The 26,178-nt window shown below is 44.1% G+C and overlaps 1 protein-coding gene across 2 annotated transcripts in view; it reads right to left on the bottom strand.

Moving 5' to 3' along the window:
* MED12L (mediator complex subunit 12L) overlaps positions 1 to 26,178 on the bottom strand; it is a 318,889-nt gene that overhangs the window by 254,934 nt on the left and 37,777 nt on the right. For both annotated transcript variants that reach the window (XM_060100193.1, XM_060100192.1), the window contains exon 4: positions 23,750 to 23,909. In XM_060100193.1, the coding sequence (XP_059956176.1) occupies positions 23,750 to 23,909 (160 nt within the window). The remainder of the gene's footprint in view (positions 1 to 23,749; positions 23,910 to 26,178) is intronic.

Raw genomic sequence — 26,178 nt, forward strand, 5'->3', positions numbered from 1 at the left:
TCCTTTCTGATTATCTTAAGGATGTACTTATAAAACAAACATCTATTACACAAAAATGGCTTTGGAAAACGTATGCAAGCACTGTTCAGAAAGGCACACCCACCCCAAAGCCCTTAAGTAATGCAAACTAGTGTAATGTGCCTGCCCCATGGGCTGGCAAGGATGCCTTGCCGGCCAGCTCTTCCCCTTGTCCCTCTGTGACCCCTGACCTAGGAGAAGAGATGCCCACACTCATATAAAAAAATATCAGAGGCACAAGCAGGAGATAGAACAGGGGAGGTGAGCGCTTTAAGCAATCACAATTCCAGACACAGAGAACAGACTTGTGGTTGCCAAGGGGGAGGACGGTGGAGATGGGATGGATTGGGGGTTTAGGATTAGCGGATGCAAACTATTACATATACAGAATAGATAAACTAGGTCCTACTGTATATAGCACAGGGAACGATATTCAATCTCCTGGGATAAACCATAATGGAAAAGAATATGAAAGAGAATGTACATGTGTACGTATAACTGAGTCACTTTGCGTATAGCAGAAATTAACACAACTTTGTAAATCAACTATACTTTAATAAAATTAATGTTTAAAAAATAAATTTAAAAAGAAATCACAATTCTACTCCAAAAGAATTCAAAATCCCCCCAAACGCAGCTCTTTTAAGGTACATTTTTCTGGCTCCAAGTCAGGGATCAAACATGCCTAACTAAGGTGTGTTCTGTTTCTGTCAATCTGTACGAAGACTGACCTTCCCAGCAGGCCAGCCCCAGACAGCGTTCCGCCCTGCACTCCCCCACCCCTGCCGGGGACACAAGAGGGGCCGCCTCTTGGACAACCATCTGGACCTTCAGTTATTCTACTCTCCCCAACCAACACAAGATGCCTCAGAACTGAATCAGAAAGAGTAGTGAGCGACAAAAGGTAGGAAACTGGGGAGGAAACAGAAAACGTAGCATTAAAAAAAAAAATCACAAATTTTTCAAAAGTATCTGCCACACGGTCACAAATTAAATCAATGTGTTGCCTTTGACTACCATGAAGAATGTGATGCCAACTTTAGCCCATTCTGTGGATAAAAATGTAATAATTGCATGCTCACAGCCAAATTTCCCCAAGGATTAGTGAAACAGCATTTCAGAAGAAATCATCGTACTGAAACATTTCCACACAGTGCCGTTTTCTCATTATTTCGGCAGCAGGTTCTCCACCCTTCTTATTTTTAAAGGAACCTATCTTGACAAAAGTAAGAGTAGAAACTAAACATCTATTAGAAATTGAGCGTTTTGATTTTATTTTTTAAGTACTACTAAAATTACTTGACAACAGTACCCAGAGATAATTAATGACTGCTAAGTTTTGGTCTAAACCACTTGTTCTAATTGTGTCTTATTTAAAACTGAAATTCAGGGGCCTCCCTGGTGGCGCAGTGGTTGAGAGTCCGCCTGCCGATGCAGGGGATACGGGTTCGTGCCCCGGTCTGGGAGGATCCCATATGCCGTGGAGCGGCTGGGCCCGTGAGCCATGGCCGCTGGGCCTGCGCGTCCGGAGCCTGTGCTCCGCAACGGGAGAGGCCACAGCAGTGAGAGGCCCGCATACCGCAAAAAGGAAAAAAAAAAAAAAAAAACTGAAATTCAAATGCACATGTTAAGCATTGCTCCAGTAATAAGCCACCGCAAAAAGATGAACAGATACTAGGTCAACATTCTGTTCCTAGTATAATCATTTTTCAGAAAGCACCACCGATAACAGATATTATTGTTAAAATTACTCCCTCGTCCTTAAAAACCAAACAATAAATGATCAATGTCATCATTTTCTGGTGCCCCTGTTATGGACTAATCATCTCATGACCTCACTTGTTCAGCAAAGCAAAATACCAACCATCAGATGAGAGGAGTTTAGCTTAGCTATAATAAGCAAAAACAAAAATAACAAGGATCCAAATCCTAGCTTTTGTGTGCCAAGCCTTGCTATTAACTCACTCTCAGTATGGTACTATTCTCAATGCCCCCTCAGAATATTTTAGCTTCAAGAGCTAAAAATAACACACACATTCACACACACCCCTACTGTGTCTAGGGTATATTTTCTTTTCAAGATTGTTTTTTTAAAATATAGAAGAAATACGTATTCACTACAGAAAGTTTCTAATGCAGATATGACAAGAGAGAAATCTCATAATCATTAAAGTTTTATATTTTCTCAGTTTTCTTTTTTCCTTCTTGTGTGCTTGACTGTTTACATAAATATATGCATATCTTTTCAAGAATCTGAATATATCATTCCACAATTTGAATTCCTTTTAAAATTCAAATGGAATTCAAACATAGACCTCTTGGTCGTGTATTTTAACTTTAACCGTATTAACTGACATTAAGTTATCGTATCAATCAGACCGATTCAGAGACCTAGGACTGAAGGCAGTAGTCCAGTGTGAGCTAATATAAAAATTAGGATGCACACAAGATTTTCATTAAAAACAAAAAATAACAAACAGCCACCAGTACTGCACTCCTTAAAATTATTAGATTCACCGACACCTCTCATGCGTAGTTAGGACTGATCATTAAAAGGGAGAAATGAGGGCAGCAGCAGTGGCAAGACACACAGTGGTTCTCAGCCCTGAACGCAAATGCCATCACCAGAGGGGCTTTTACCAAACGCCAGTGTCTTCGGCCCCATCCCACCAGATTCTGATTTAATTGGTCTGGAGTGGGGACCCAGTCCTAAGTGATAAAAAGGAAATAGGAATGGTTAGAGATCTTAAGGAAGGTGGGGGAGCGAGGTTAAGGAGGTTCAAAGGTAGAAAGGCGCAGAAAGCGATGAAAGAGGCTGCTCTGAAAGTGGACCAGTTCTAAAATCGAGCAACTCAGAGGCTCTGGCTACATCTCTAGTTCACTGATGTCAGGTAGAACTCAAGGTCCATGAAGCCAGATTATTAGAAAGCTTACGAACGTGAATGTTACTGACGGTGGGTCAGGGGTCAGCACTGAAAAGAATGACCCGTCCTTTTCACAACACTCTCCCTAGCATCCAAGAATCCTGTAGCCACTATTCCTCTTGTGGATGCCTAACCCTCAAAACAGAAGGGATTTCAGAGGCCATGCAGTTCACCCTACCGTACAATAGATCCAGGCACTGCAGGCGTAACTCAAGGTCACACAGGTAAACCAGAGGCACACAAACAGGTGTGAGATGCCCCACTCCAGGACATGAAAATACATAAGTTGATAAATACATGATAGGTGAGAAGAGAGACGTGTCAAGTTACATTAAAAGATGATCTCTGAGGCTTTGTGACCGCCTGGAGGGGTGGGATAGGGAGGGTGGGAGGGAGGGAGACGCAAGAGGGAAGAGATATGGGAACAGATGTATATGTATAACTGATTCACTTTGTTATAAAGCAGAAACTAACACACCATTGTGAAGCAATTATACTCCAATAAAGTTGTAAAAAAAAAAAAAAAAGATGATCTCCCAGGGCCTGGAATACCTACAGTATTGATAAGAGAACTGGGAGCTCAGCAGAGGAGGAACATCCACCCTGGGGGCAAACAAAGAGCACCCCAAATGCAGCAACGCTCACGGAGAGGGCGTCCTGGCAGCGTGACATAGCAGAGAGGCAATACAGGGCCGCACTGAGCGCTACCGGTAGAATGAACTTAGGGACAGGATGGCCCTGGGTCCAACTCCTAGGTCTGCCACTGAGTTGTGAGCAAGGCATCTAGCCTCCGCTAAACCTCCATCTCCTATTCTGCATCAGGGATCAATAATACATCCAGGTCAGTTACTGTAAGGATGAGTTACTTAGCACAGTGCCTGCACTGCAGAAGTTGATCAATAAGCGGTTGCTATCATCATTATTACTGGTATGAAAAGTTTTCAGAAAGGAAACTAAAGGTTAGACCTTGACTGCCCCTGATGTTAGACCCTGCTTCTGCCTCAGCTGAGCTGCAACGCCTAACATAATGCTCTGGATAAGTGTTTATGGACGCAATCAACGTCAATTTCATGGTTCCAAAACCTTCGATGGATCTGCAGTCCTTGATGAAGTGAGGTCAAACTCCTTAGCTGGGAATTAAAATCATTTCAAATACTATCTACCATTACATACTCATACACACTCAAGGTGCCAGCTCAAGGTGTTTTCTCTCTGACTCTCATGCCTATGACGCTCTATCAACAGGACCTTCCATAACCACCTGTGTTCAGGGCTGGGAATATTTCTGGGCCCAATTCACATGTCACGTCTCGTGTAGCCTTCCCTAGTCTCTGGACACCACCCCACCACCTAGCGGGGATCTCTCTCTCTCTTCTCTAACTGATGTATTAGAATTATCCTGCCTATCAAATCTTCAAACATCTTCGCTTTCTAGTTTAAACTCATCACTGCAGACCTAGAAGGTTTCAAACACCACTGTAGGGAAAATGCCAAATTCCCTCTCTAGTGCACTCCGCCTTTGTTACAACCAATGCAACTAGAAGCGCCCATTCATCAGTGTGCTACAAGAGGCCCACGCAAATACAGCACTTTCTGTTCTTTTTAATAAACTTCCAGTAAATGTAAGTATAAATATAAACTTTACACACACACACCCTAATATATATATATATATATATATCCTTTAGTTTTGTGAAGGCTTATTTTCCTTGCTAAATTCTTTCCTTTTATCAAAACCAGTGGGAACCCACTACATAAAATAGATGCAAGAAAGCTTGCTTTGTAAAAACTCCAACCGAGTCCAGAGACGAAGGTGCACACCTTTAAAGTGATCCACTTGAATCGGCACTTAAGTCAATTCCAATGACGGGCTCCTCAGTGGAAAAACCTATACCCTCAAACATTCTCCCTGAAGCTACACCACTACAATAAAAGGTTCTTGCCTCTCCACAGTGAGAACGAACAGACCGCTTCTCAAAACTGCAGGACGTAGAGGATTTAACCAGCCCGACTTTGGTGCAAACCTGCCTTCGGTGCAGACAGATGGGAGGATGGGGAGGGTGTGGGGGGGAGAAGGAAAGTTCAGTATATATGAGCTGCTGCACCCTCCACCTGTGAGCCCCCAAGAAAACGACTGAAAGATTTTCTCGTTTTCTGTTGTTAAAACGCTTTCTGGATCAAAGGATGCCATCAACAAAGTGAAAAGGCAAACTCACAAAATGGGGAGAAAATATTTGCTAATCATTTATCTGACAGGGGACTTGGAGCTAGAATATATAATGAATGATTACAACTCAATAATAAAGAGGTGAATAATCAATCCATTTTTTTAAATGGGCAAAGGATCCGAATAAACATTTCTCCAAAGAATATAAACAAATGGCCAATAAGCACATGAAAAGATGCTCAACGTCAATAGCCACCAGGGAAATGCAAATCAAAACCACATTAGGGTACCACTAGGACAGTTATCAACAAGAAGACGGATAATACCAACTTTTTGGGGAGGATGTGTGGAAACTAGGGTCCTCATACGTTGCTGGTGGGAATGTAAAATGATGTAGCCACAGTGGAAAACAGTTTGGCAGTTTCTCAAAAGGTTGAACATAGAGTTAACATATAACCCATCAAGTCCACAACTAGTTATATACCCAAGAGAAAGGAAAACACATGCCCACACAAAGATTTGTACACACTTACAGCAGCATGGTTCATAACAGCCAAGAAGTGGAAGCGATTCAAATGTCCATCAACTGATGAATGGGTAAATAAAATGTCTGATATGCCTATAATGGGATACCACTCAGCCATCAGAAGTCATGAACTACTGATATGTACAACATGGATGAACCTTGAAAACATTATACTAACTGACAGAAACCTGTTTCAAAGAACCACATATGTTATGATTCCAGTTAGATGAAATGTCCAAAATAGGCCAACCTATAGGGCTGAGGGGGGCTGATGGGAAATGGGGAGTGACTGCCAATGGGTACGAGATTCCCTTCAGGGTGATAAAAATATTCTAAAATGTAATGATGGTTTCACAACTCTGTAAACACATGAAAAACCTCTAAACTGTATACTTAACATGAACTGTAAAACAGTATACATTGTATCTTAGTAAAGCTATTATATAATTTTTTAATGTTTTCTTGAAATACCTTACTACCAATAAAAATTCATCAGCGTTTCATGAAGTAAAAGAAAAGACTACTCCGCACGGATGAAAAGTAATCCACGACGAAAGGACGAGACTTTGAGGGGCCCAGGGAGGAGGTGTGGTTAGGGAGGAGAATAAGGGTAGAAGCAGGCATGGCCAAGAGGGTGAACAGTTAAACCTGGGTGATGCGTAACAGGGACTTTATTACATTCTCCTATATTTGTCCATGCTTGAAATGTCCATAATAAAGGGCTTAAAAAATTTCATCAGGTGAATTCTATAAAACGATTCACAGGAAACCGGAAATCCCGTAATCGGCCACTGGTCAAACTTGGGGAGTGAAAGGCGGGGCGGGGAACAGAGTGTCGGATAAAGAAGAGCCCCAGGGAAAACCGCTGCCTCAGGGCGACGGGAGACCAAAGGAGAGTCACCCCACCGGCTGGAATGTTGGTTCTGCTGAACGGGCGGTTAGTGAGATCAGGCCCTTTGGCTGAAAAGCAGGAAACGTACGTGTGTGTGTGTGTGTGTGTGTGTGTGTGTGGTGTGCGCATGCGCGTGTATGCAGGTGGCGGGGGGGCGGTGTGGAATGGATGGATGGGCTGTTGTCACTCCGTGGAAATGCTATGGTGCAATAAATTCCTGAATCTTTTTTTGATGCTTTAAGTTTTCCTCTCACTTAGAATTAACTGTACAACACTGGGGCTAAATGGCAAATAGTGAATATCTGTTTTTGTCTGGATGAGTAATTTTACCATGTTATTTTTAACTGGCTATTTCTCTCTGGTTTTACTTACTGGCAATGACACCAAGTACTGTCACTTGGGGATCAAGGTGACAACTCAAGAAAAAATAAAAATCACGGGCATTTGGCAGCAAACATTAAATGCCTACGGAGGGCCAGAAGCTCTCCCGGGGTCTGGAGCTACAAAGGTGAGAAGAAAGCAGTGCCCACCTGAGGTGATTCATCCTTGAGGTAGAGAGACACACAGGGACACAGATACTGACTGACAGCAGTGAGGTAAGCGCTCTGACACGCCATGGGACACAGGAGATGAAGCAAGGGGATGCTTTAGCCAAGTCTGGAGGGAAGGTACAAAGGAGTTCCACAGGGAGCAAGAGCAGTGTGTTAACATCCCAGGCCATGCGGACAGCAGCAAGGCAGAGGGAGAAAGGGTCCCCCGTGAGGCGAGGGAGGTGGCCCAGGCCAGAGGTCCTCAAACGCGATGGCAGAAAATGGTCACCAGAGGGCGCCAGTTGGCTAAACATACCGATTTAGCTTTGACTCCGAGATTTCCACCCTGTGAGTCTGGACTGGGGTCCAGAAATCTGCGTTTATAACCGATAGCCCAGGCAGTAGTGACAAGCTATGGAGTTTGATCTTTTGCCACGAATGACTCAAAGCCATTGAAGAATTTTAAGCAAAGGAAAGAGGAGATCAGATATGTAAATTAAGAGTCTCTCTCAGAAGTTGCAGTTGGGGGGGGGGGCGGTGGCAGGGAGGGAGACAAATTGAAACGAGGCTGCAAAATTCAGTGAAGAGGTGACTGAGGAGGATACAAAAAAAGAGGCAGGTAGAATTGTAAGCAACCTGATGGTGGAGAGGGAGAAACAGAGAGGGGTGGGCAGCTTCCAGGTCTCCCTGTGGGGCAGCTGAGCAGATCATGGTGCCACAGAACGGGATGTGGAACAGAGAGCGGGGCAGGGGGAGGGTAAGGGGGCTAAACCCAATGCATTTGTTTTCATGAACGTGTTGTTTTAATTCAACTTTATTTTGAGATAATCATAGATTCACATGCAGTTGTAAGAAACAATATAGAGAGACCCCGTGTACATTTTACCTACTTTTGCCAAATGTTAACATCTTGCAAAACGACAGGACAATATCACAACCGGGATACTGACACAATCCGCCAATCTTATTCAGGTGTCCCAGATATTCATGGGAAGATGTGTCCAGGGGCAGGCGGATACACAGGTCTGACATTCAGAAGGCTCAGGGTGAAGATATGGATGTGGGGAGCTCTATCATATGTGGGTTCAAGGCCTAAACGACGGGACTATGACTGCAGAAGTACCCAGCGGACACAGCCCCAGGTGTAGGAAGGCTTATTCTGCAGAGTAAGAATACGGCTTCTGCACTAACTAACTGAGCCCTCTCCTGAGAGCTCAGCGTATGTTTCCTCGCTTGGTGGTGAAGAACCCAGGTTCTAGACTCAGGTGGTCTGGTTCCTGTCGCAGCTCGAATCACTTAGCAGCTTTGGAGTCTTGGGCAAGTCACTCAGCCTTTGGATGCGTCAGTTACTTGTCTATCAAACAGGCTGATAAGTGTTACTTAGCCTATATGGCTATTTTGAGAATTAAGTAAGATATAAGATGCTTAGAACTGGGACACAGTTTGCTGTGTCACAGCACAGTGTGCTTCTGAGAGGAAGCAAGCTTGCATGATTTACAGGCCGGGTGGCCAGGAGCCCCCAGATGGGCAGGAAGTAACCTTGGCTGGAAGTAGGAACTCTCTGGCCGAGACAGGAAGACAGGTGAGGACTGGCTGCTGCACGTAAGTCCGTACAGGTGTGTGTCGGGGTGGAAGCGAGCAGGTGGCTGAGGGAGACTGACAGAGTCCGCTCCTCTCTGAAGTCCAAGAGAAGGGTGGTGAGACAGGCTAGGGAGTCTGCAGACAGAGGTGAAGGTGCAACCAACCAACCGCTCTGAGGAGGGAGGGACAATGCCCCCCCAAAAGATAAGGGCCCTTACAGGGCAATATATAAATAACTGTGCAGTTGTGTGACTGATGCTTAATGCCTAAGGATCTCAGGGTGAAAAAGAGACCAAGCAGCCAACCAAGGAAACGGGCGGCAAGGTCTTGGGCAGGGAGAGGAGGAGGGGCTGACGAGGAGGGACCAAAAGAGACTTGAGTCCCAAAGCAGCAAGGAGACTCCTAACCGCCTGCCTGCCTGTCTTCGAGAAGCCGGGCAGCATCTCATACCTGAGGACAGCCTTTGACCCTTTTCTTGGTTTTCCCCTCTCGCTGTCAGGTCTCCGATTCCTGTTCCAGGCTAATGCAGACAAATGCTAACTGTTGCATTTAGGGATTTTTTTCCAGTTGTCCTTTTTCTCTGTCAACCCCATAAGTGCATCTGAAGCCAAAGGCAGAATCCAGTTTTAGCCCCTGGAACGAGAATGCCGTATCCCGCCCATCAACCACAGCACGAGCTTCTGGGCAGCACCGCCTCACGGTTTCCTCCTGACAGAGGGGCACGTGCGAAACGCCTGCCGTGACAGCCCCACCCCTTCTGGGGGGCGGGGGGGCGTTGGAAATGAATGTTCTAGTTATCAGAGGGCGAGTTCCTCAAATCCTTCCCAACTTTTTTTTTTTATTAGTTTCTGCTTTATAACAAAGTGAATCAGTCATACATATACATCTGTCCCCATATCCCTTCCCTCTTGCGTCTCCCTCCCTCCCACCCTCCCTATCCCACCCCTCCAGGCGGTCACAAAGCACCTTCCCAACTTCTGAGCGAGCAACGGCCTTGGCCTAGCTGAGATATTCCTCTCATGGAATAACAGGGATGTTATTTTTCCAAATATTAAAGTGGTGCGTTTACTTAACCCCGTAGGACAAGTCCCCACCGCCTTCCACATCTGAGACCAGGCTGAGGACTTCATCGCCCCAGGAGAGGACAGCTAGGGCAAGACAAGAGCCTCGAGGAGGAGACCACAGATCGGCCTCCCTGTGAACAGGAGAACATGCCTCTGCGCGTTCCTGCAGCCTTGGGAATAAAGGGGGGCCCTCCTGAGGATTTGTGGGGAGGAGAAACGCAGGCGCAGTGCGGGTGAAAGACCCACTGCCGGCCCTACTGGAGGCGCCAAAGCTACTGAAATCACACTACATCGGACGCTTGGTTACCCTTGCCCCTCCTCCAGCTTCTGCTACAGAGGAAGCAGTAGAAAGCCCCAGTCATTTGTGGAGCAAAAATAAACTACATTTTCTTTTTTTTTTTTCCTTTTTGCGCTTTGCATTGGAATTTAATTCCATGAACAGTTGTGCTTTGAGTAAAGTTTCTACAGTAAGAGCGGCACTGTGTTTACTTCTTAGGTCCTAGACGTAGTTGCTGTAAAGTCTGTAATTCTGAACAAGAGTCTTCCACTAGGACGCGAATACAAATACTACAGACATCACATCGCCAGATAACCGTGCAAAGAAACTCCAGACCAAAAGGCTCTAAAACACAAAAACGCTTACACATCATACAGACCACGCAGACCCATCCCCCGTATCCTCTCCTCCAGCACTCACCTGGTTTTATTTTGCTGGAGATTCCAAGACCGTATGATATATTGTACAGTACGATATCATATATCAATATGATATGTTTATTTCCATCTATTCATCTTAGTTGTGTTACTCTCACAAAGATGTTCCAACTGACCATTTATCGACCCTTAATGTGCTTTCTATCCTGTCAATATATTCTATATATTCCTCGACTCCAAAAATGGTGAGTTGAAATGGGCAGAAGAGCCACTTTATTGCAGGGATTTCATCTGGAAGATGATTCACACTTTGTCTGAAAATGACCCTGAAACTTAGAGTAAGTCTTTTTTAACTGGAAAAAAAAAAAAAGCTTTCTATTCATCATGGAATTAACATTCCCGTACAAATTGCAAAAAGAAAAGATCCAGCTTTTATAAGTATTACAAAGTTAGTAGCTCAGAGCCCCTTACAAGAGCAAGGCGCTCTGTGCACGGCACGGAACAAGCACCCATTTTCTGAAAGGAACGTAAAAACATGCACTAAAGATACACATAAAAATACATTTCAGAAGATACACAAGAAACGTTACAACAATTCCTTCTGAAGTGTGTGACGAGGCGCCAGAGGAGGACACAGTGAGGTGACACTTCCCTGCGCCCTTTGGGGTATTTTGTCTTTTTCTACCATGGATATGTGTTACCTACTGTAAAAAAAGTTTTAAGTCACACAAGCAGCTGTCTTTTCTCAAAATCCTCCTGTTTATGCTTTAAGCAATAGATCTACAAGATGCACGACAAATAAAAAAACTCATGAAACACTGAGCTTTTTGAGACACCCCTCACAGCTCACTCCATCCCAGCCTCACAGTCGCCCCTCTGATATGAGCCGCTTAGAAACTCTGCAAAGCAAACAGGACCCAGAAATGGAAGTCCAGGATGGAATTCTCAGCTCTCCCACTTTCCATGGATCTTCTCACCCTAATTTGTAAAATGGAGATACCTAGCTACCTCAGAGGGATTTTGTGAGGAGTGCCCCAACTGACAATATATAAAACCAGGCTGCAAGCTACAAAAACTTCTAACAAACAGATATTTTTGCTGTATAATATGTTCCAGGTTTAGATGTACATGTACGTATGGATAGCCATAGACAGCAAAGAACTAAATTTTAATTAAATTGGGACTCTGATCACTATTTTTATCACACATTCATTAGTTCAACCAGGAGTCAACATTCAAAGTGACTAGAAAACAGAGAGACTGTTGAGTGGCAATGGGTTCTGAACAGGAAATTCAAGAACAGGTAATTCACCCAAACCAGCAAGACCAGCAGAACCAACAGTGGTAAAGACCAAAGCAAATACAGGACACATAAAAGAACTATAGGGGCTTCCCTGGTGGCGCAGTGGTTGAGAATCTGCCTGCTAATGCAGGGGACACGGGTTCGAGCCCTGGTCTGGGAGGATCCCACATGCCACGGAGCAACTAGGCCCATGAGCCACTACTGAGCCTGCGCGTCTGGAGCCTGTGCTCCGCAACGAGAGGCCGCAATAGTGAGAGGCCCGCGCACCGTGATGAAGAGTGGCCCCCGCTTGCTGCAACTAGAGAAAGTCCTCGCACAGAAACGAAGACGCAACACAGCAAAAATTAATTAATTAATTAATTAATTAATAAACTCTTACCCCCAACATCTTCTTAAAAAAAAAAAAAAAAAAAAAAAGAACTATAAATGTAACTCATTTGCTCTCAGTTTGCCAGAGAGGAAGACAACTAGCTAATTTAAGACCAAGAAATACTTTTTAAGATGTGAAAACAAAACAAAGTAAAAATTTCCCAATTTTTACTTAAAGGCTAGATTTCTTTAGGGCCCAGCTCATATTTAACTCTTACAGAAAACCTCCCCTAATTTTTCCAGCCTCCCAGTCGTTTCCTATATGATTACCAGTAATCATGTACTGACTGTTGCTCTGTGTTTTATGTATGCCTCTTGTTTCCACAAAAATGCCTTTAAGGCAGCCCCCTTGAAGGCAGACAGCACAGCCTCCATTTGGTTAAAAACTTCACAGCATCTACGCCAGTGCAGAGAATCTTAATATACTTTTTTTTAACTAAATCACTCTTTATTCAAATGAAATATAATAAGTTCTCTGAATGCATTTCTCTAAGAAATTCAAAAAGCAATCATGAGCAGACATTACCTTTAACTGATCATAAACACACACACACACACACACACACACACACACACACACACACACACCCAACAACCACCACCACTCCCACATACTAGCATTCTAACATGGGCTCGGCTATAACATTTTTACTTTAGAAAAAGCTGAAACATGTTTCCATAGGGCAACAATGTGGAATGCAGAGTGACACTGTAGCATATTAAACTTGATGAGAACATTTAAAAGTGTATATAAATCAGGAAAGTACAATGGCGGTTGACAGAGGTGGAGGGAGGGCAGGGGGGGAAAGGAGAGTTTATTTAACGAGTACAGAGCTTCAGTTTTGCAAGATGAAAAAGTTCTGGAGACCTGTCGCACAACCATGTGCAGACAGTTAGACTGTACTATACATATAAAATAGTCAAGATGATAAATTTGATGTGATTTTTACCTCAATTTTTAAGTCTGTGTAAATTTTACATATCCAATTAACTGAACAACTACACACCTGGAAAAATATAAAAGTCTTCCAATTTTTGTTAAGGTCCCAAGCAGCAAGCACTTGGCTGAGTGAAAAGTAAGCTCTCGTAATATTATCTAAGAAGAACTAAAACTCTAATGCATTCCCTGAGCTTCCTTCAAATCTTTTGCATGAAACACATTTTTTTTCAGCAAGGTACCTTCCAGAAAAGGTATCAACAACACAAAAATAGAGAGTAATAATTTGGGACTGAGATTAGGCTTAGCTAACTTTTTATTTATATCCAAGTTACACTTGCACGTGTCTTAGAGTCCAATAGCTCTATATGACTTATTGTGAAAACCAGCAGCCCACTGTCCATAAACTCCTCCATTTCTCATTCCCCAAAAGCAATTATTTTCAATTCTTTCATCCACTGTGTTTCTTTTGTTGACCGCTTTATCTCTAAATAACATACGTGCAGTTGTACTTCCTGATTTTAAGCATTATCTATTAGCTTCCTACTATGGAAGATGATGGAATATTCAGCTCTCCTTCACCTCCCACCAAGACGTTCTGTACTTAGATATTTCCTTTCTTCCTAACATATAGCAGATTTTCATTCTGAATCTAGTATATGTTTATAGCCGGGTAAAACAAATAAGTAACCATGTCCTCGTTACTAGAAACCATGTCATTATCCAGGTAACAGATATGAAATAAAGGTAAAATCAAAGAAATTAATAAAAATCTTTAATGTTAAATGGAAATGTTAGAGATAAATTGGAAATAGGAATATAAACTCCCATAGGGGGCCTCCCTGGTGGCGCAGTGGTTGAGAGTCCGCCTGCCGATGCAGGGGATACGGGTTCGTGCCCCGGTCTGGGAGGATCCCATATGCCGCGGAGCGGCTGGGCCCGTGAGCCATGGCCGCTGGGCCTGCGCGTCCGGAGCCTGTGCTCCGCAACGGGGGAGGCCACAACAGTGAGAGGCCCACGTACCGAAAAAAATTAAAAAAAAAAAAAAAAAAAACTCCCATAGGAATGCACAACATGTGTACACACTCATGTATTCACAGATCTATATGTATCCCATCCATCCAGATAGGGCTTAGATGCCATGACATCCTAGTAGCAACGAGCACTTTCAGCATCCAGATCTTGCTTTCTAAATACTATTCCCCACTAGAAAGAAGTAGCGTTCCATAAAGAAATGGCTGATTGCAGACCTGAGGCAGAAAAAGTACAAGATGAACCTGGGAGACTTTCTGTGCCAAAAAAAGAAGGGGGTGCTCTAAGTCAGATGGTGTCATGTCAAAGGATACAAAAGATCTTGAAACGTCTTCCATTGGCCACCTTTGGGACAATTGGAACACTAAAATGAACAACAAGTATAACAGGTTGCAAAATGCTGAACGAAGGAATATCAGTAAGCCCATAACAATGACCAAAGATAAATTTTTTTAAATAAGAAAAAAAAAAGGAGAAACTCAATTATTAAAGAACTAAATGTGCAATGACAGCAATTCTTACTCTGAAAACTGATACTCAGAGGAAAAGAATTTAGCATTTATTCTGCCTTTTTTTTTTTAGAAAGAATTATGATTTATCACAGCTGATGAGGGAAAGCCCATTTTTACAGAAGAATGCCAACATCTAGCCATTCCCAGTGAAATAATGGTTTTGGACTTGGTTCATCAACGGATGCTAAAACGTTCAGGTGAAAGGAATGGAACGGTTGCACGTGCCAAAGTTGTACCCATAGGTCCTGTTCCTTCTATTGGAGGGTGGTTTTAACTGGATACAGCCAGAGTTACCTCACCAATTAAAACCTATTTTTCATGCCTAGGTAAAGCATGCATTTAAATTATGCTTATGCAAGCATATCTGTCCAGCCTTCAAGGTTACTTTCATAGTAAACAAGGCAGATATCTCCTTTATGACAAATAAGATACAAGGAACATGTGCAAATGTGGAGGCAATCTTGACTTGAAACTCAAAACTTGTCCCTGGAATCAAAAAAAGTATGCACCGTCTTCAAGGACCCGAACTGAATGTAAGCTGGTTGGCTCAGATAAGAAACCAGACTGTCAATTATGTGTTTAGCAGGGCTTATTTTTGCAGTCCAAATGGCTCAATGAATATGTCACAAATTAATTACCCACTGAGCAAGAACGGGAGCTGTTTCTTCTATGTATTTGGGGGGGCGATAAGGACAGTGGTTCCAAGAGTACAGTCAACCAAGAAAAGTCTCTCACCCACCCCAAACGCCCAACCCAACGAAACCTCAGGGGTACAGAGGAAACAACTGGGGGTAAACAGAGCAGTTCCCTGGGCAGTTTAACCACGAAGCATTTTAAGCTTCTTCTAATCTGTTTCCCCAAAAAAGGCCTCCTGCCCATGATATGACTTGTCACTTTTCACCATATTGAACACCCAACAATTCCTAGCCAGAATTAGAGCTGCTCATCTTACAAGCCATTTCACCTGGCTCTCGTCTCTCTGGCACCCTGGGCTTTGCTATGCTTTGCCTGCTCCCCATGGCACCCGCAAGCACAGGAGTTCTGGTTCCTTGGATACTGCCCCCAGCCCCCAAGTCCCGCAGCCTGTTCCCTGCCAGCACCCTTCTCCCTAGCGATGCTCCTTGCCTCCCGGGGCCAGACCTACAACATACACATGCCCCTGGCAACCATCACAGTGGGGAGGAAAGAACAGACATCTCCTAGTAGGTCCACTCCGTGTGTGCCAGCAAGTGACTTAACTTCTAAGGCTTGGGCCCCGCATACACGGAATGAAATAATAAAACCTACATTGAAAGCATGTTGTAATGATTACAAATAATGTCTGTAAAGTTCCCAGCACAATGCCTGCAATAATTAGTGGAGACTGGCTCGTCATAACCGTAGTCCTAGTGCAGTTGTAGCATACGATTTATTAACGGTCTATATTTACCGGCCACTCACTGTGTGGTGGACACTGTTCTAAATGCTGTAGAGGTACTGACTCACTTCATCCTCAGAAGATACTGTCAGTGACGCCCATGGGACAGACAAGAAGCTGAGGGGGAGTGTGACGACAACAGTCATGGTAGTGAGAAGCCCTTCCAGGGCTCCCGGTCATGCCGCTCTAGCAAACACGCCTCCCCACAGCCTTTCCGCGCTGCCCCACGGGTACCTGATGCGCCAGATCAAAGTAACCCCCGGCGGTCCCACGTCAAACCGCCTGATGGCCCTACTTCCCCGCAGATGCCATTCTTCTGCCAGAAGTGCCCTTCCCTGCATGACAGACCCCGACTGTCCTCCTAGGCAACGCTGCTTCTTCCAAAACTGCCCTCAAATGGCACTTCCTCTGAGACCTCCCCGGGTTTCCCGAGTCCCTTGGGACTCCCTCCTCATTTTTTTTTTTTTTTTTTTTTTTTTGCGGTACGCGGGCCTCTCAGTGTTGTGGCCTCTCCCGTTGCGGAGCACAGGCTCCGGACGCACAGGCTCAGCGGCCATGGCTCACGGGCCCAGCCGCTCCGTGGCATGTGGGATCTTCCCGGACCGGGACACGAACCCGCGTCCCCTGAATCGGCAGGCGGACTCTCAACCATTGCGCCACCGGGGAAGCCCCTCCCTCCGCATTTTATGCGCTTCGCTGTTTGCGCTTCCTTCTAGGACCTCTAATATCTGGAGTGTTTGGCTGTGTGCCCCCTCCCCCCACTTGTGCAGACCGGGGGGCAGTGACCACATTCTCCCCTCCGTCCCCACCGACCAGCACAGCGCCCAGCGCACAGACTCCAGAGCCCGGTCTGGACGCACAAGCTAAGGGGCTCCGTCCCCCACCTGCACATCAGTGCCTTCATCTGTGAACTGGGGATAAAGTACATTTCTCCCAGGGCTCCTGAACAATAAATCAGACAATAGAACAGACAGAGAGCTGAGCCAGTGCTCACTAAGAAAGGGGGAAGGCGGTACCACGGCACATCACAGCCACCCTGGTGGCCCTGGGGAGGGCTGTTCTCACACTAGCCCACAGGAAACACCGTCGTAGGGCCCGACAGCAAAAGGAGGAGGTATCCCCAAGGCTGGAAAGCTCATTTTCACAGCACGCGTCAGGAGCTGATTCAATCTAGGGCTGTTGGGTGTGCAAAAATCCCGCCTGCCACAGTGAGGGTGATTCTATAACTGCTCAAGGAACAGCCACTGTTACAGCGATAGGAGGAATGGTATAATAGTACATACTAGAGTTATATGATGAACTAACATAACTCATTAACGGTAAGACTCCTCCTCACTGTAGGGGAAATTTCTACAAATAAACGTACAAGGTTCTATGTTATTTACCATAGTCCCACTTCCAAATCTGTTCAAAGATTTTAATTATATAACTCTGTGTAAGTTTTACTTTTTTTATTTTTAAGTATTAGCTAGCTCATTTTACTGATTGATTGGTTTTATTATTATTTTTTTTTTTTTGGCCGCGACGCATGCCTTGCGGGATCTTAGTGCCCCGACTGGGGAGAACCCGGGCCCCACCAGTGAGAGCACCGAGTCCTAACCACTGGACCGCCAGGGAGTTCCCTTAGCTAGCCCATTTTAAATGCTCTTCTCTGGTGAGCTCAAAACATTTAAGACAGTTAAATATTCTTGTTTTAAAAACGAAACTTCATTCAATTCCAAAAAATATCGGAAACCAAATATGTATCACGTCTGGTATTCTTTCCCTCGAGTCTCTTAACACTCATCTATTAGACGGCATTTTCTAAACATCATGTCCACCTATAACCTTTTATTTTTTCAGGTCTCATAAAGAGGGAGAATTAAAGTCTCTTCTTCCAAGCTTCCCTAATTCACCTCTGGTTTAAAATCTCTGCCCTGATGTTAAGATTCGTACAAGTCAAATATTTCTTTGCCCCCCACCTTGAAACTACACATGCAACCTCACCCAGAAACCCAAGGCCACTCCTGCCCCTCTCCCTTTTGGGTACACACTGCACTAGGTATGTGTTTGCCCGCTGCAAGCTCCCCAGGGCAGCAACTCACTTACTCTACATTTTAGACCCGTAACTCTGCATAATGACAGTGAAGATTTCTGTGTTGCCACATTTAAAGAATGTACACAACAGGCCTGCTCCCTTGTTACTGTTAGCCCACTGAACATTAGGAAAAACTCTCTTCAATAAAATCAAACAGCAGTGCTTTATAGCTCTGTTCCAACACGGAATGTGGGAACTGAAAATAAAACATATGTTTCTATTACAAAGGAATAAAGGCCATTTCTACTGAAAACACTTCACAAATCCTAAGAACGATCATCAAGACAACGGAAGCCGTAAAACCAACGCCAAAGAGGGTGACACTCGATACTCAATCCTGCTCCAAATGTGCTGAATGGTTTCTAGAACATAGAAATTATTACTGCAAGTTAATCTTCTGCAGTGTATGCAATCTAATGCAATTCAACACATATATATGTGTGTACTTGCTTGGCGGTAGAGCTTGCTTGGAGTGGGAAACTTGCTACATTATGGCCATGTCTACACAGCCAAATGCTTCCAAAGGCACTGTGTAATTTGCTTCAAGAAGCCGAAGAAGGTGCTGAAGACAAAGTAGTAAGTGAGAGATACCCGGTGTAACAGAATGATAGCAAACCAAGTTCAGATATTGAAAACTGTGTGCTCTTTTCATACAGTATAAATAGTACACTACATTTGCGTTTTTAAAACACATGTAAGAATATAGAAAGAGCAATTGGATATCTACCTAGTTCAATTACCTATTAATCACAAAGCACAAAAGAGTAACTCTGCAGTGGAGAAACCTGATAGACACCACCTTACCCAAAAGCTCAAAGCTACCATCACCGGTACTGGGACAATGTCATGGGAGGTACCGGGATACTCACAGCGTCACTTCCGGGATACTCCCACCAAAAGTGGTAACATGAATCTGATGATGAGCAACTGGATAAATACAAACCGAGGGACATTCTACAAAATAACTGGCCTGTCCCCCTCAAAAATGTCAAGGTCAGGGCTTCCCTGGTGGCACAGTGGTTGAGAGCCCGCCTGCCGATGCAGGGGACACGGGTTTGTGCCCCGGTCCGGGAGGATCCCACATGCCGTGGAGTGGCTGGGCCCGTGAGCCGTGGCTGCTGAGCCTGCGCGTCCGGAGCCTGTGCTCAGCAACGGGAGAGGCCACAGCAGTGAGAGGCCCGCGTACCGCAAAAAAAAAAAAAAGAAAGGCTGAAGACCATGGCAATTAAAGGCCACGTAGACCATGGATTGGATCAAGGTTGAGGAGACCCATGTCTGGAGAGACTAAGGACTTTGCTTTCAGTCACCCAGCCACATAGCACCAGAGCCAAGATGAGTACAACCCAAAGCTCTTTCTGAGATGCTAGACCTAAAAGGTTAGGGGAACTTCTAAAATTCACACATTTAAAAAATATTTTTAGCCTTAAGCATTTTTTAGGTCAAAGCTTTTATACCCTACCCTGAGAAAAGTACAGTAGGCAATTGACCTTCATGGATTTAACATTCACACTTTTTAATACACAAGAATAATCATAAAGACCATGTAATACTCTGTAAATAAACTGAGCCGAAAAATGGAATCGTGTGTTATGTGGCTTATGAAACAAGAGAAAACACAGCTAGTGGGTAAACCTAATCAACTATCTGTTGTGGGTGTGCAGATAATAGAAATTTGAGCTTGGGGGGGTGGTTAGAAAATAATCCCCTCACCAAACCAAGTGATCACACTGGTAAGGAAATTAACAGCAAAAGTAACAAATCCAACAAGCAGTCCATGATGTTCTGGGCTAGACACTGGAGCTAGGCTTCCCTCCATTTGGGAGAGGAAATCATACACTCCTGGTGATGCCTTCATATCTGGGAGGCCTAAAAACTCTTAACGTGTTCTTCACAAATGATGAGGGTCCATCAGACTTTCACTTGTCCTAAAACTGTTTACATTTCATTTGGCAGAATCATTCCTGCATGATCACCCTTTTTTATGACAGTTAAAATCAGATTAAATGGAATATCAAGGAAAACAGGAACAAGTTACCAAAAAATACGAAGAGCATCTAAGGAATGGAGACTAGTCTCTCCGATATAGCTAGCAATGCTGAAGGTTTCAAGGATTACAAACTGGAGCAAATTAGAAAATGAAAAGAAAAAAAAAAGCATGCACACACACGCACAAACATACACACAAACGCTTCAAGCCTAATTGTTCATGTATTTATCGTTAAAACTACTGAGCATCTTTTGTACGCCAGGTACTGCCCTAGGAGATCCAGCATGGAACAAATCTGACAAACTATCTCATGAAGAATCACTACAGTTCAGAGTCAGTAGAAATAGGTGATCAATAAATTAAAATCTAACGAGATGGCATTAAGAGCTATGAAGAAAAATGAAGCAGGACGTGAAGAGAAGGCTTTTCTTAGGAAGTGCCCTCTGAGCTAAGCCAGCAGTGGGGGAGAGGGCAGGCCAGGGGGATATCCGGGGGTGAGAGGGAGAGTGGCAGCCACGGGTCAATGCCTGAGGTCACGATGTGCATACGGGCTGCTGGTGCTGGCTGAGGCACATGTCTGAGAGAGACAGGCGGCCAGGAGAGGATGCTGAGCATAGGCGTGAACCATGATGTATGTCCTAGCAGGATCGCTCTGACTACAAACTAGAAAGTTGTCATTAGAGGGGCAAGAACAGAAACAGGATCCACTGGAGGCCCTGCAATAAAAAGCACAGGCGAAGGTGGGGTTGCTGGTGCTTTGGGCCAGGGTGCCAGCAGCGGAAGCAGGAATACCTTGCTGGATTCTGATTAGATTTTTTTTTTTTTTTTTTTTTTTTTTTTGCGGTACTCGGGCCTCTCACCCTTGTGGCCCCTCCCGCTGCGGAGCACAGGCTCCGGTCGCGCAGGCACAGTGGTCACGGGTCACGGGCCCAGCCTCTCCACAGCACGTGGGATCCTCCCAGACTGGGTCACGAACCCGCGTCCCCTGCATCGGCAGGCAGACTCTCAAGCACTGCGCCACCAGGGAAGCCCTGATTAGATTTTGAAAGTAAAGTTAACAGGATTGCTAAGGGAGTAAATGGAGAGTTTTGAGAGAAAGCGAAAAGCCCAGAATGACAATATGTCTTTTACTCTTATTCGCCTGATGGCTATGTATAACATTTACTAAGGAGAAGTCTGAGGAAGGAACAAGTTTAGGGATGGTGAGAAATCAACTTTGATTTGATACACATTAGGTTTTGGATGCCTGTTCGTCATCGAAGTAGAGGTGGCTAAGAAGCAACTAGATACCCAGGTTTTGGGGAGAATTATTATTCAATGCAATAGATACACGGATAGATATAGACAGAGAGAGAGAAAGAGACAAAGAAGAATTGCACATATGTGTCTGTATATGAATGAAGGAAGGTTCAAGAAGGAAAACATGGACAAGGGAAAAAAAATTTATACACTGTATTGTATCTATTTTGGCACCATTTGAAAATACTGTAATGAGAACATAACTACTTTAGTAATAAAAAAGGGACATTTCTTCTGTTTCCCCCAATAAAATAATAAGCTGATGAGAAAATGAGACACGTCGTTAACACAAGACTACTGTGAAAACAGACTCAGAGACGACCATTGTTAACTTTGTGGATTATTTCCTCCCTTTTTTTCCTTGACATTTACATATATACACTACACAGTTCTGTTTTTTAAGTACAGTTCATTTTTGCTTGTTATTTTGACACACGAGATAATGCTGAACTCAAAGGTGGTAGCCATGGAATCAGGCCTTTTTTTTTTTTGCGGTACGCGGGCCTCTCACTGTTGTGGCCTCTCCCGTTGCGGAGCACAGGCTCCGGGTGCGCAGGCTCAGCGGCCACGGCTCACGGGCCCAGCCGCTCCGCGGCACGTGGGATCTTCCCGGACCGGGGCACGAACCCGCGTCCCCTGCGTCGGCAGGCGGACTCTCAACCACTGCGCCACCAGGGAAGCCCCAGGCCATTTTTTGTTTTGAATTTCTGTGTTCATGCTTTTAGACTGTCCCCACTCTCCGGTTCGTCGAGGCCCCTTTACCATCCCGAATGCGCCTCGCCCTGACTCACTCCCCTAGGGCGCCTCCTGGCAGTGGAGGACATTTGTGCTTTCCATCCTGCCCCTGAGAGCTTTGCAGTTGGGGCTCTGCCTTATAAAACCATAAGCACGTTTCCATGTCATAAAGAATTATTTGTAAACCTAATCTTTAAATGGACTCTTTATATATAATTCTCTGTGCACAGTTCTAATGTAGCAGCCAACCTTTTATCGAGCATGTTTTAGCACCGCCTCAAGGAGTCACTGTCTAGTCACCCAAAGAGCAGAAATTCTGACTGAAAGTAGTTTCCCTTCAGTTCATTCAACAAATACCTACCAGTGCATGTGTCTGTGCGTGTGCGAGAGAGAGAGGATGACAGACACAAAATCTTAAAAGATGATTTCAGACAGAGAAACGTGCTGTGAATAAAATCACAACACAGGAGAACATAACTGGGAGGAAGGTGAGAAAGAGAGAGAATGCTATTTAGCTGGGTGGGCAGGGAGAACCTACTGGGGAAACAACACTTGAGCCAAAGCCTCAGTGAAGAGAAGGAGGCTGCAAATAGTCTAGAGAAGAGCGACTCAAGTCCAGGGTGAAGAGGAAAGGCAGAGGGGGGCCCAGGAAAGGAAGGAGTACACGTGTTGGAGGGGTGTGTGGCCGGAACATCGCAGAAAGAGGGGGTTAGACCATGGATGGAGCTGCAGGTGAGAATCTGGATCTTTAACGAAATTGAGTTATTTGTAGTGAGGTGGATGGATCTAGAGTCTGTCATACAGAGTGATGTAAGCCAGAAAGAGAAAAACGAATACCGTATGTTAACGCATATATACAGAATCTAAAAAATAGTGGTTCTGAAGAACCTAGGGGCAGGCCAGGAATAAAGACGCAGATGTAGAGAATGGACTTGAGGACACGGGGAGGGGGAAGGGTAAGCTGGGACGAAGTGAGAGAGTGGCATGGACATATATACACGACCAGATGTAAAATAGAGAGCTAGTGGGAAGCAGCTGCATAGCACAGGGAGATCAGCTCGGTGCTGTGTGACCACCTAGAGGGGTGGGATAGGGAGGGTGGGAGGGAGATGCAACAGGGAGGTGATATGGGAACATATGTATATGTATAGCTGATTCACTTTGTTATAAAGCAGAAACTAACACACCATTGTAAAGCAATTATACTCCAATAAAGATGTTTAAAAAATAAATAAACAAAAGTAAAATATTTAAACCTCCCCCCCCAAAAAAAGAATGTGGTTCTTTATTCTAATTGTAATGAGAAACTACTGTAAAGTTATAAACAAGGACACAATATGATCTGATTTAGGCTGAACAATCAGTGTGGCGGTTGTGGAGAGGCCAGAACGTTAAGGAACAAAATAGAGGCAGGGAGACCAGTTAGGAGGCTGCCACTGTCTCCAGCCGAGAGAGGGGGTGGCTTGAAGCAGCATTTCAGGAACTGTGGTGGTGACGTGTTCAGACACAGGACACATTTTGGAGGTAAGAGCAACAGGACTTGCTGACTCAGGAACGAGGAATCTGTGCCTGGGTGAACAGAACTGGCACTCCATCCACACCTCGAGCGACTTTTACCTTCACTAATGGACCTTCGCGGGACTCACCTCTCTGGGATGGGTATGGAAGGTGCAGGCAACAAGTATTTACAGGGTAATGTAAAATGTATCATACTGTCTCACTTACCCAAATTGGGATCAGTAGCCTGACGTTTCTTAATTTTCGCTTCAGAAATAGCAGAATAATAGGCACAAGTCATCTTGATCAGCCACGTTGCTCGAACCATTGGCACTGAATACTTAGCTAAATATGCAAAAACATCTTCTTTTTTACTAAGGATGGGAACCTAAAAAGAAATAATATATTTGTAACAATCACATATTATGTTCATCGCTAGGCCAACCTAAAGAAAGGGGAAGCAAGAGAAAGAGACTCTAAGTTCCTGCTGGCTATGAAAAACTATATCCTTTTTTTAAATGGCACATGCCATTTAAAAAAAAATTTTAAGCCAATTTTAAGAAAAAAGAATCAAAACTATGTTTAGCACATTGGCAACACAGTTTTATCAGTTGTGCTTTCTTATTTATAAAAACAGATTATTTTCAAACTCTCAGATGCTGAAAGCTACTTGTTGTATCAACAAAATAGGGAAAATAATCTCATGACAGTCCTCCAGCGAGTTTATATCTCAAAACTGGAAGGGAGAGATCAAGGAAAAGCTATCCCCACTCTACATTTTATCAAAGAACATTTTTGTATAAAGCTTTCTGACTGTAACATTTCATAAGAATGACAATTTCCAGAAAGCTTCTAAAAGTGCCTTTAGACCAAAATTTTAAATAGAGGCTAAAATGATGGATCAGTGAATCTGCCTAATAAACACTGAGCTAGAAATAGCTGGGTAATTAATTCACTGGTTGCAAGTGGGCAGTGGAGGCAGTTAATTATTTCTTCCAGGCCACAAAGGTACTATTTAGCAAATTAGTATCCCAATGTTCTGCCGAATGGCTCGAAAGAGTTAATCCAGTCTGCTAGAATTCCTCATAAATATCCTAGGAATAGCCCATTAATCTATACATAAGCTATCCAATTTACGAATACAGGGTAACGCAGCGGACAGAGAGGATGCTGGCTGCAATGCAGCAGGATGGGAAAAGTGAGATGGAGAAGCAGGCCGTGCCCACCCCCGCCCCCAGCAATGAACACCCCTGTGCTGCAGTCGTGGTCCCAGCCTGTGGTGGTTAAACCCATGACTCCCGGGCTCTTCATGTATGAACGAGATAATACCGACCCTGTCCACCTCACGGTGGGGTGAGAAGGATAAAGCAAAAGAGTTACATGTATCAAAATGATAACAACTTTCATTTTGTTGCCAGTTCCAGTTTCAAGAATTCCTCCGTGCCCCCCAATGTGTTCTCAAGCCATGGACCTGACTCTCTCCTAAGAGGATTCTGGAAACCCACAACCATGGACATCACTAGCCCTGGTCTCTATGCCCCGAAGTCTTGCTTGATCTTGTGTTGAAAATCAAAGCTTCAAACCAGCTAACTGATTCATATAGCATGGCATTTTTCTCTTAGTTAGCCAATGGTTTACCCAGTGGATTTTTTTGCATTATACATATGTTACAAATCTGACTATTCACAGTCTTGGAACAAAGTGTGATCCCAGAATTTAAAAGTAAGTGTTTTTTTTTTTTTACATAGCTCTTTAAAACAAGCTATTTCACCTGGTTCTTCCCAAAGAAACATCAAGCGGCTCCAGTGATAAAGAAAATTTGCCTGGTTGAACACTGAGATGCAGTGTGTCCATACACTGTATTTTACGGGCAATGTAATAGACTTTTGATCATGTACAGTTCCTACCTTGGTTGCTGACTTTAGAACATAACCTCCCCCATGACAAAGGCAACTACACAGCATACCACATAACTATATAAAAGGGAGGTGAAAGTGACACAGGCTAAAGCTATAAAACTTCCTCTCTGTGGATCACGGTGATACATTTTACCTAGAAAATTTCCTGAAAATTTAGCTTACAAGGCACATCTTTCATGGAGCACAAGGCTCTGGGTTTACTGTCGTTTAGGCCAGGGACAAGAAAAGCACAGTCTTATAGAGTCAGTTCAAGATCGGAGCTGCTGTTTTTCACTAGAACATACAGTATGGTATCAGGGAGTTACATTTTAGCTGTCACGGTCAGGTTCCCTCTCAGTCAGACATACCCGAAAACTATATATAAGATCAAAGCCTAAAAACCAGGCAAATGCAAAAAGTAAAGTTAGCACCTCCAAAGAAACATTACTAATAGCATCTTTATAGAAGCCTAAATAAAGGATTTCTTTTTGAACAGCATTTGACAAGAAGGCACGGCCGGGGATGGGGGGAGCATTTTGAGCATGTGAAATGTTTATATGAAACAGCAAACAAAGCTGAGTCTTACATGAACAGCATAAGGCAAACCTCTAGCTCACTGTCCCTGCTGGCAGAACCCTAAGAAAAATGGTTGGCTCAAATCAAGGGCTTTAGAATTCAGAAGAACATATGTGAAGAAAGTTATTTAATTAAGGAAGAAGACACATTTTGATGGTTTTGTCACATTTACAGTTTGGGCCA

This window comes from Mesoplodon densirostris, chromosome 5 (assembly GCF_025265405.1).
Source record: "Mesoplodon densirostris isolate mMesDen1 chromosome 5, mMesDen1 primary haplotype, whole genome shotgun sequence".
NCBI lineage: Eukaryota > Metazoa > Chordata > Mammalia > Artiodactyla > Ziphiidae > Mesoplodon > Mesoplodon densirostris.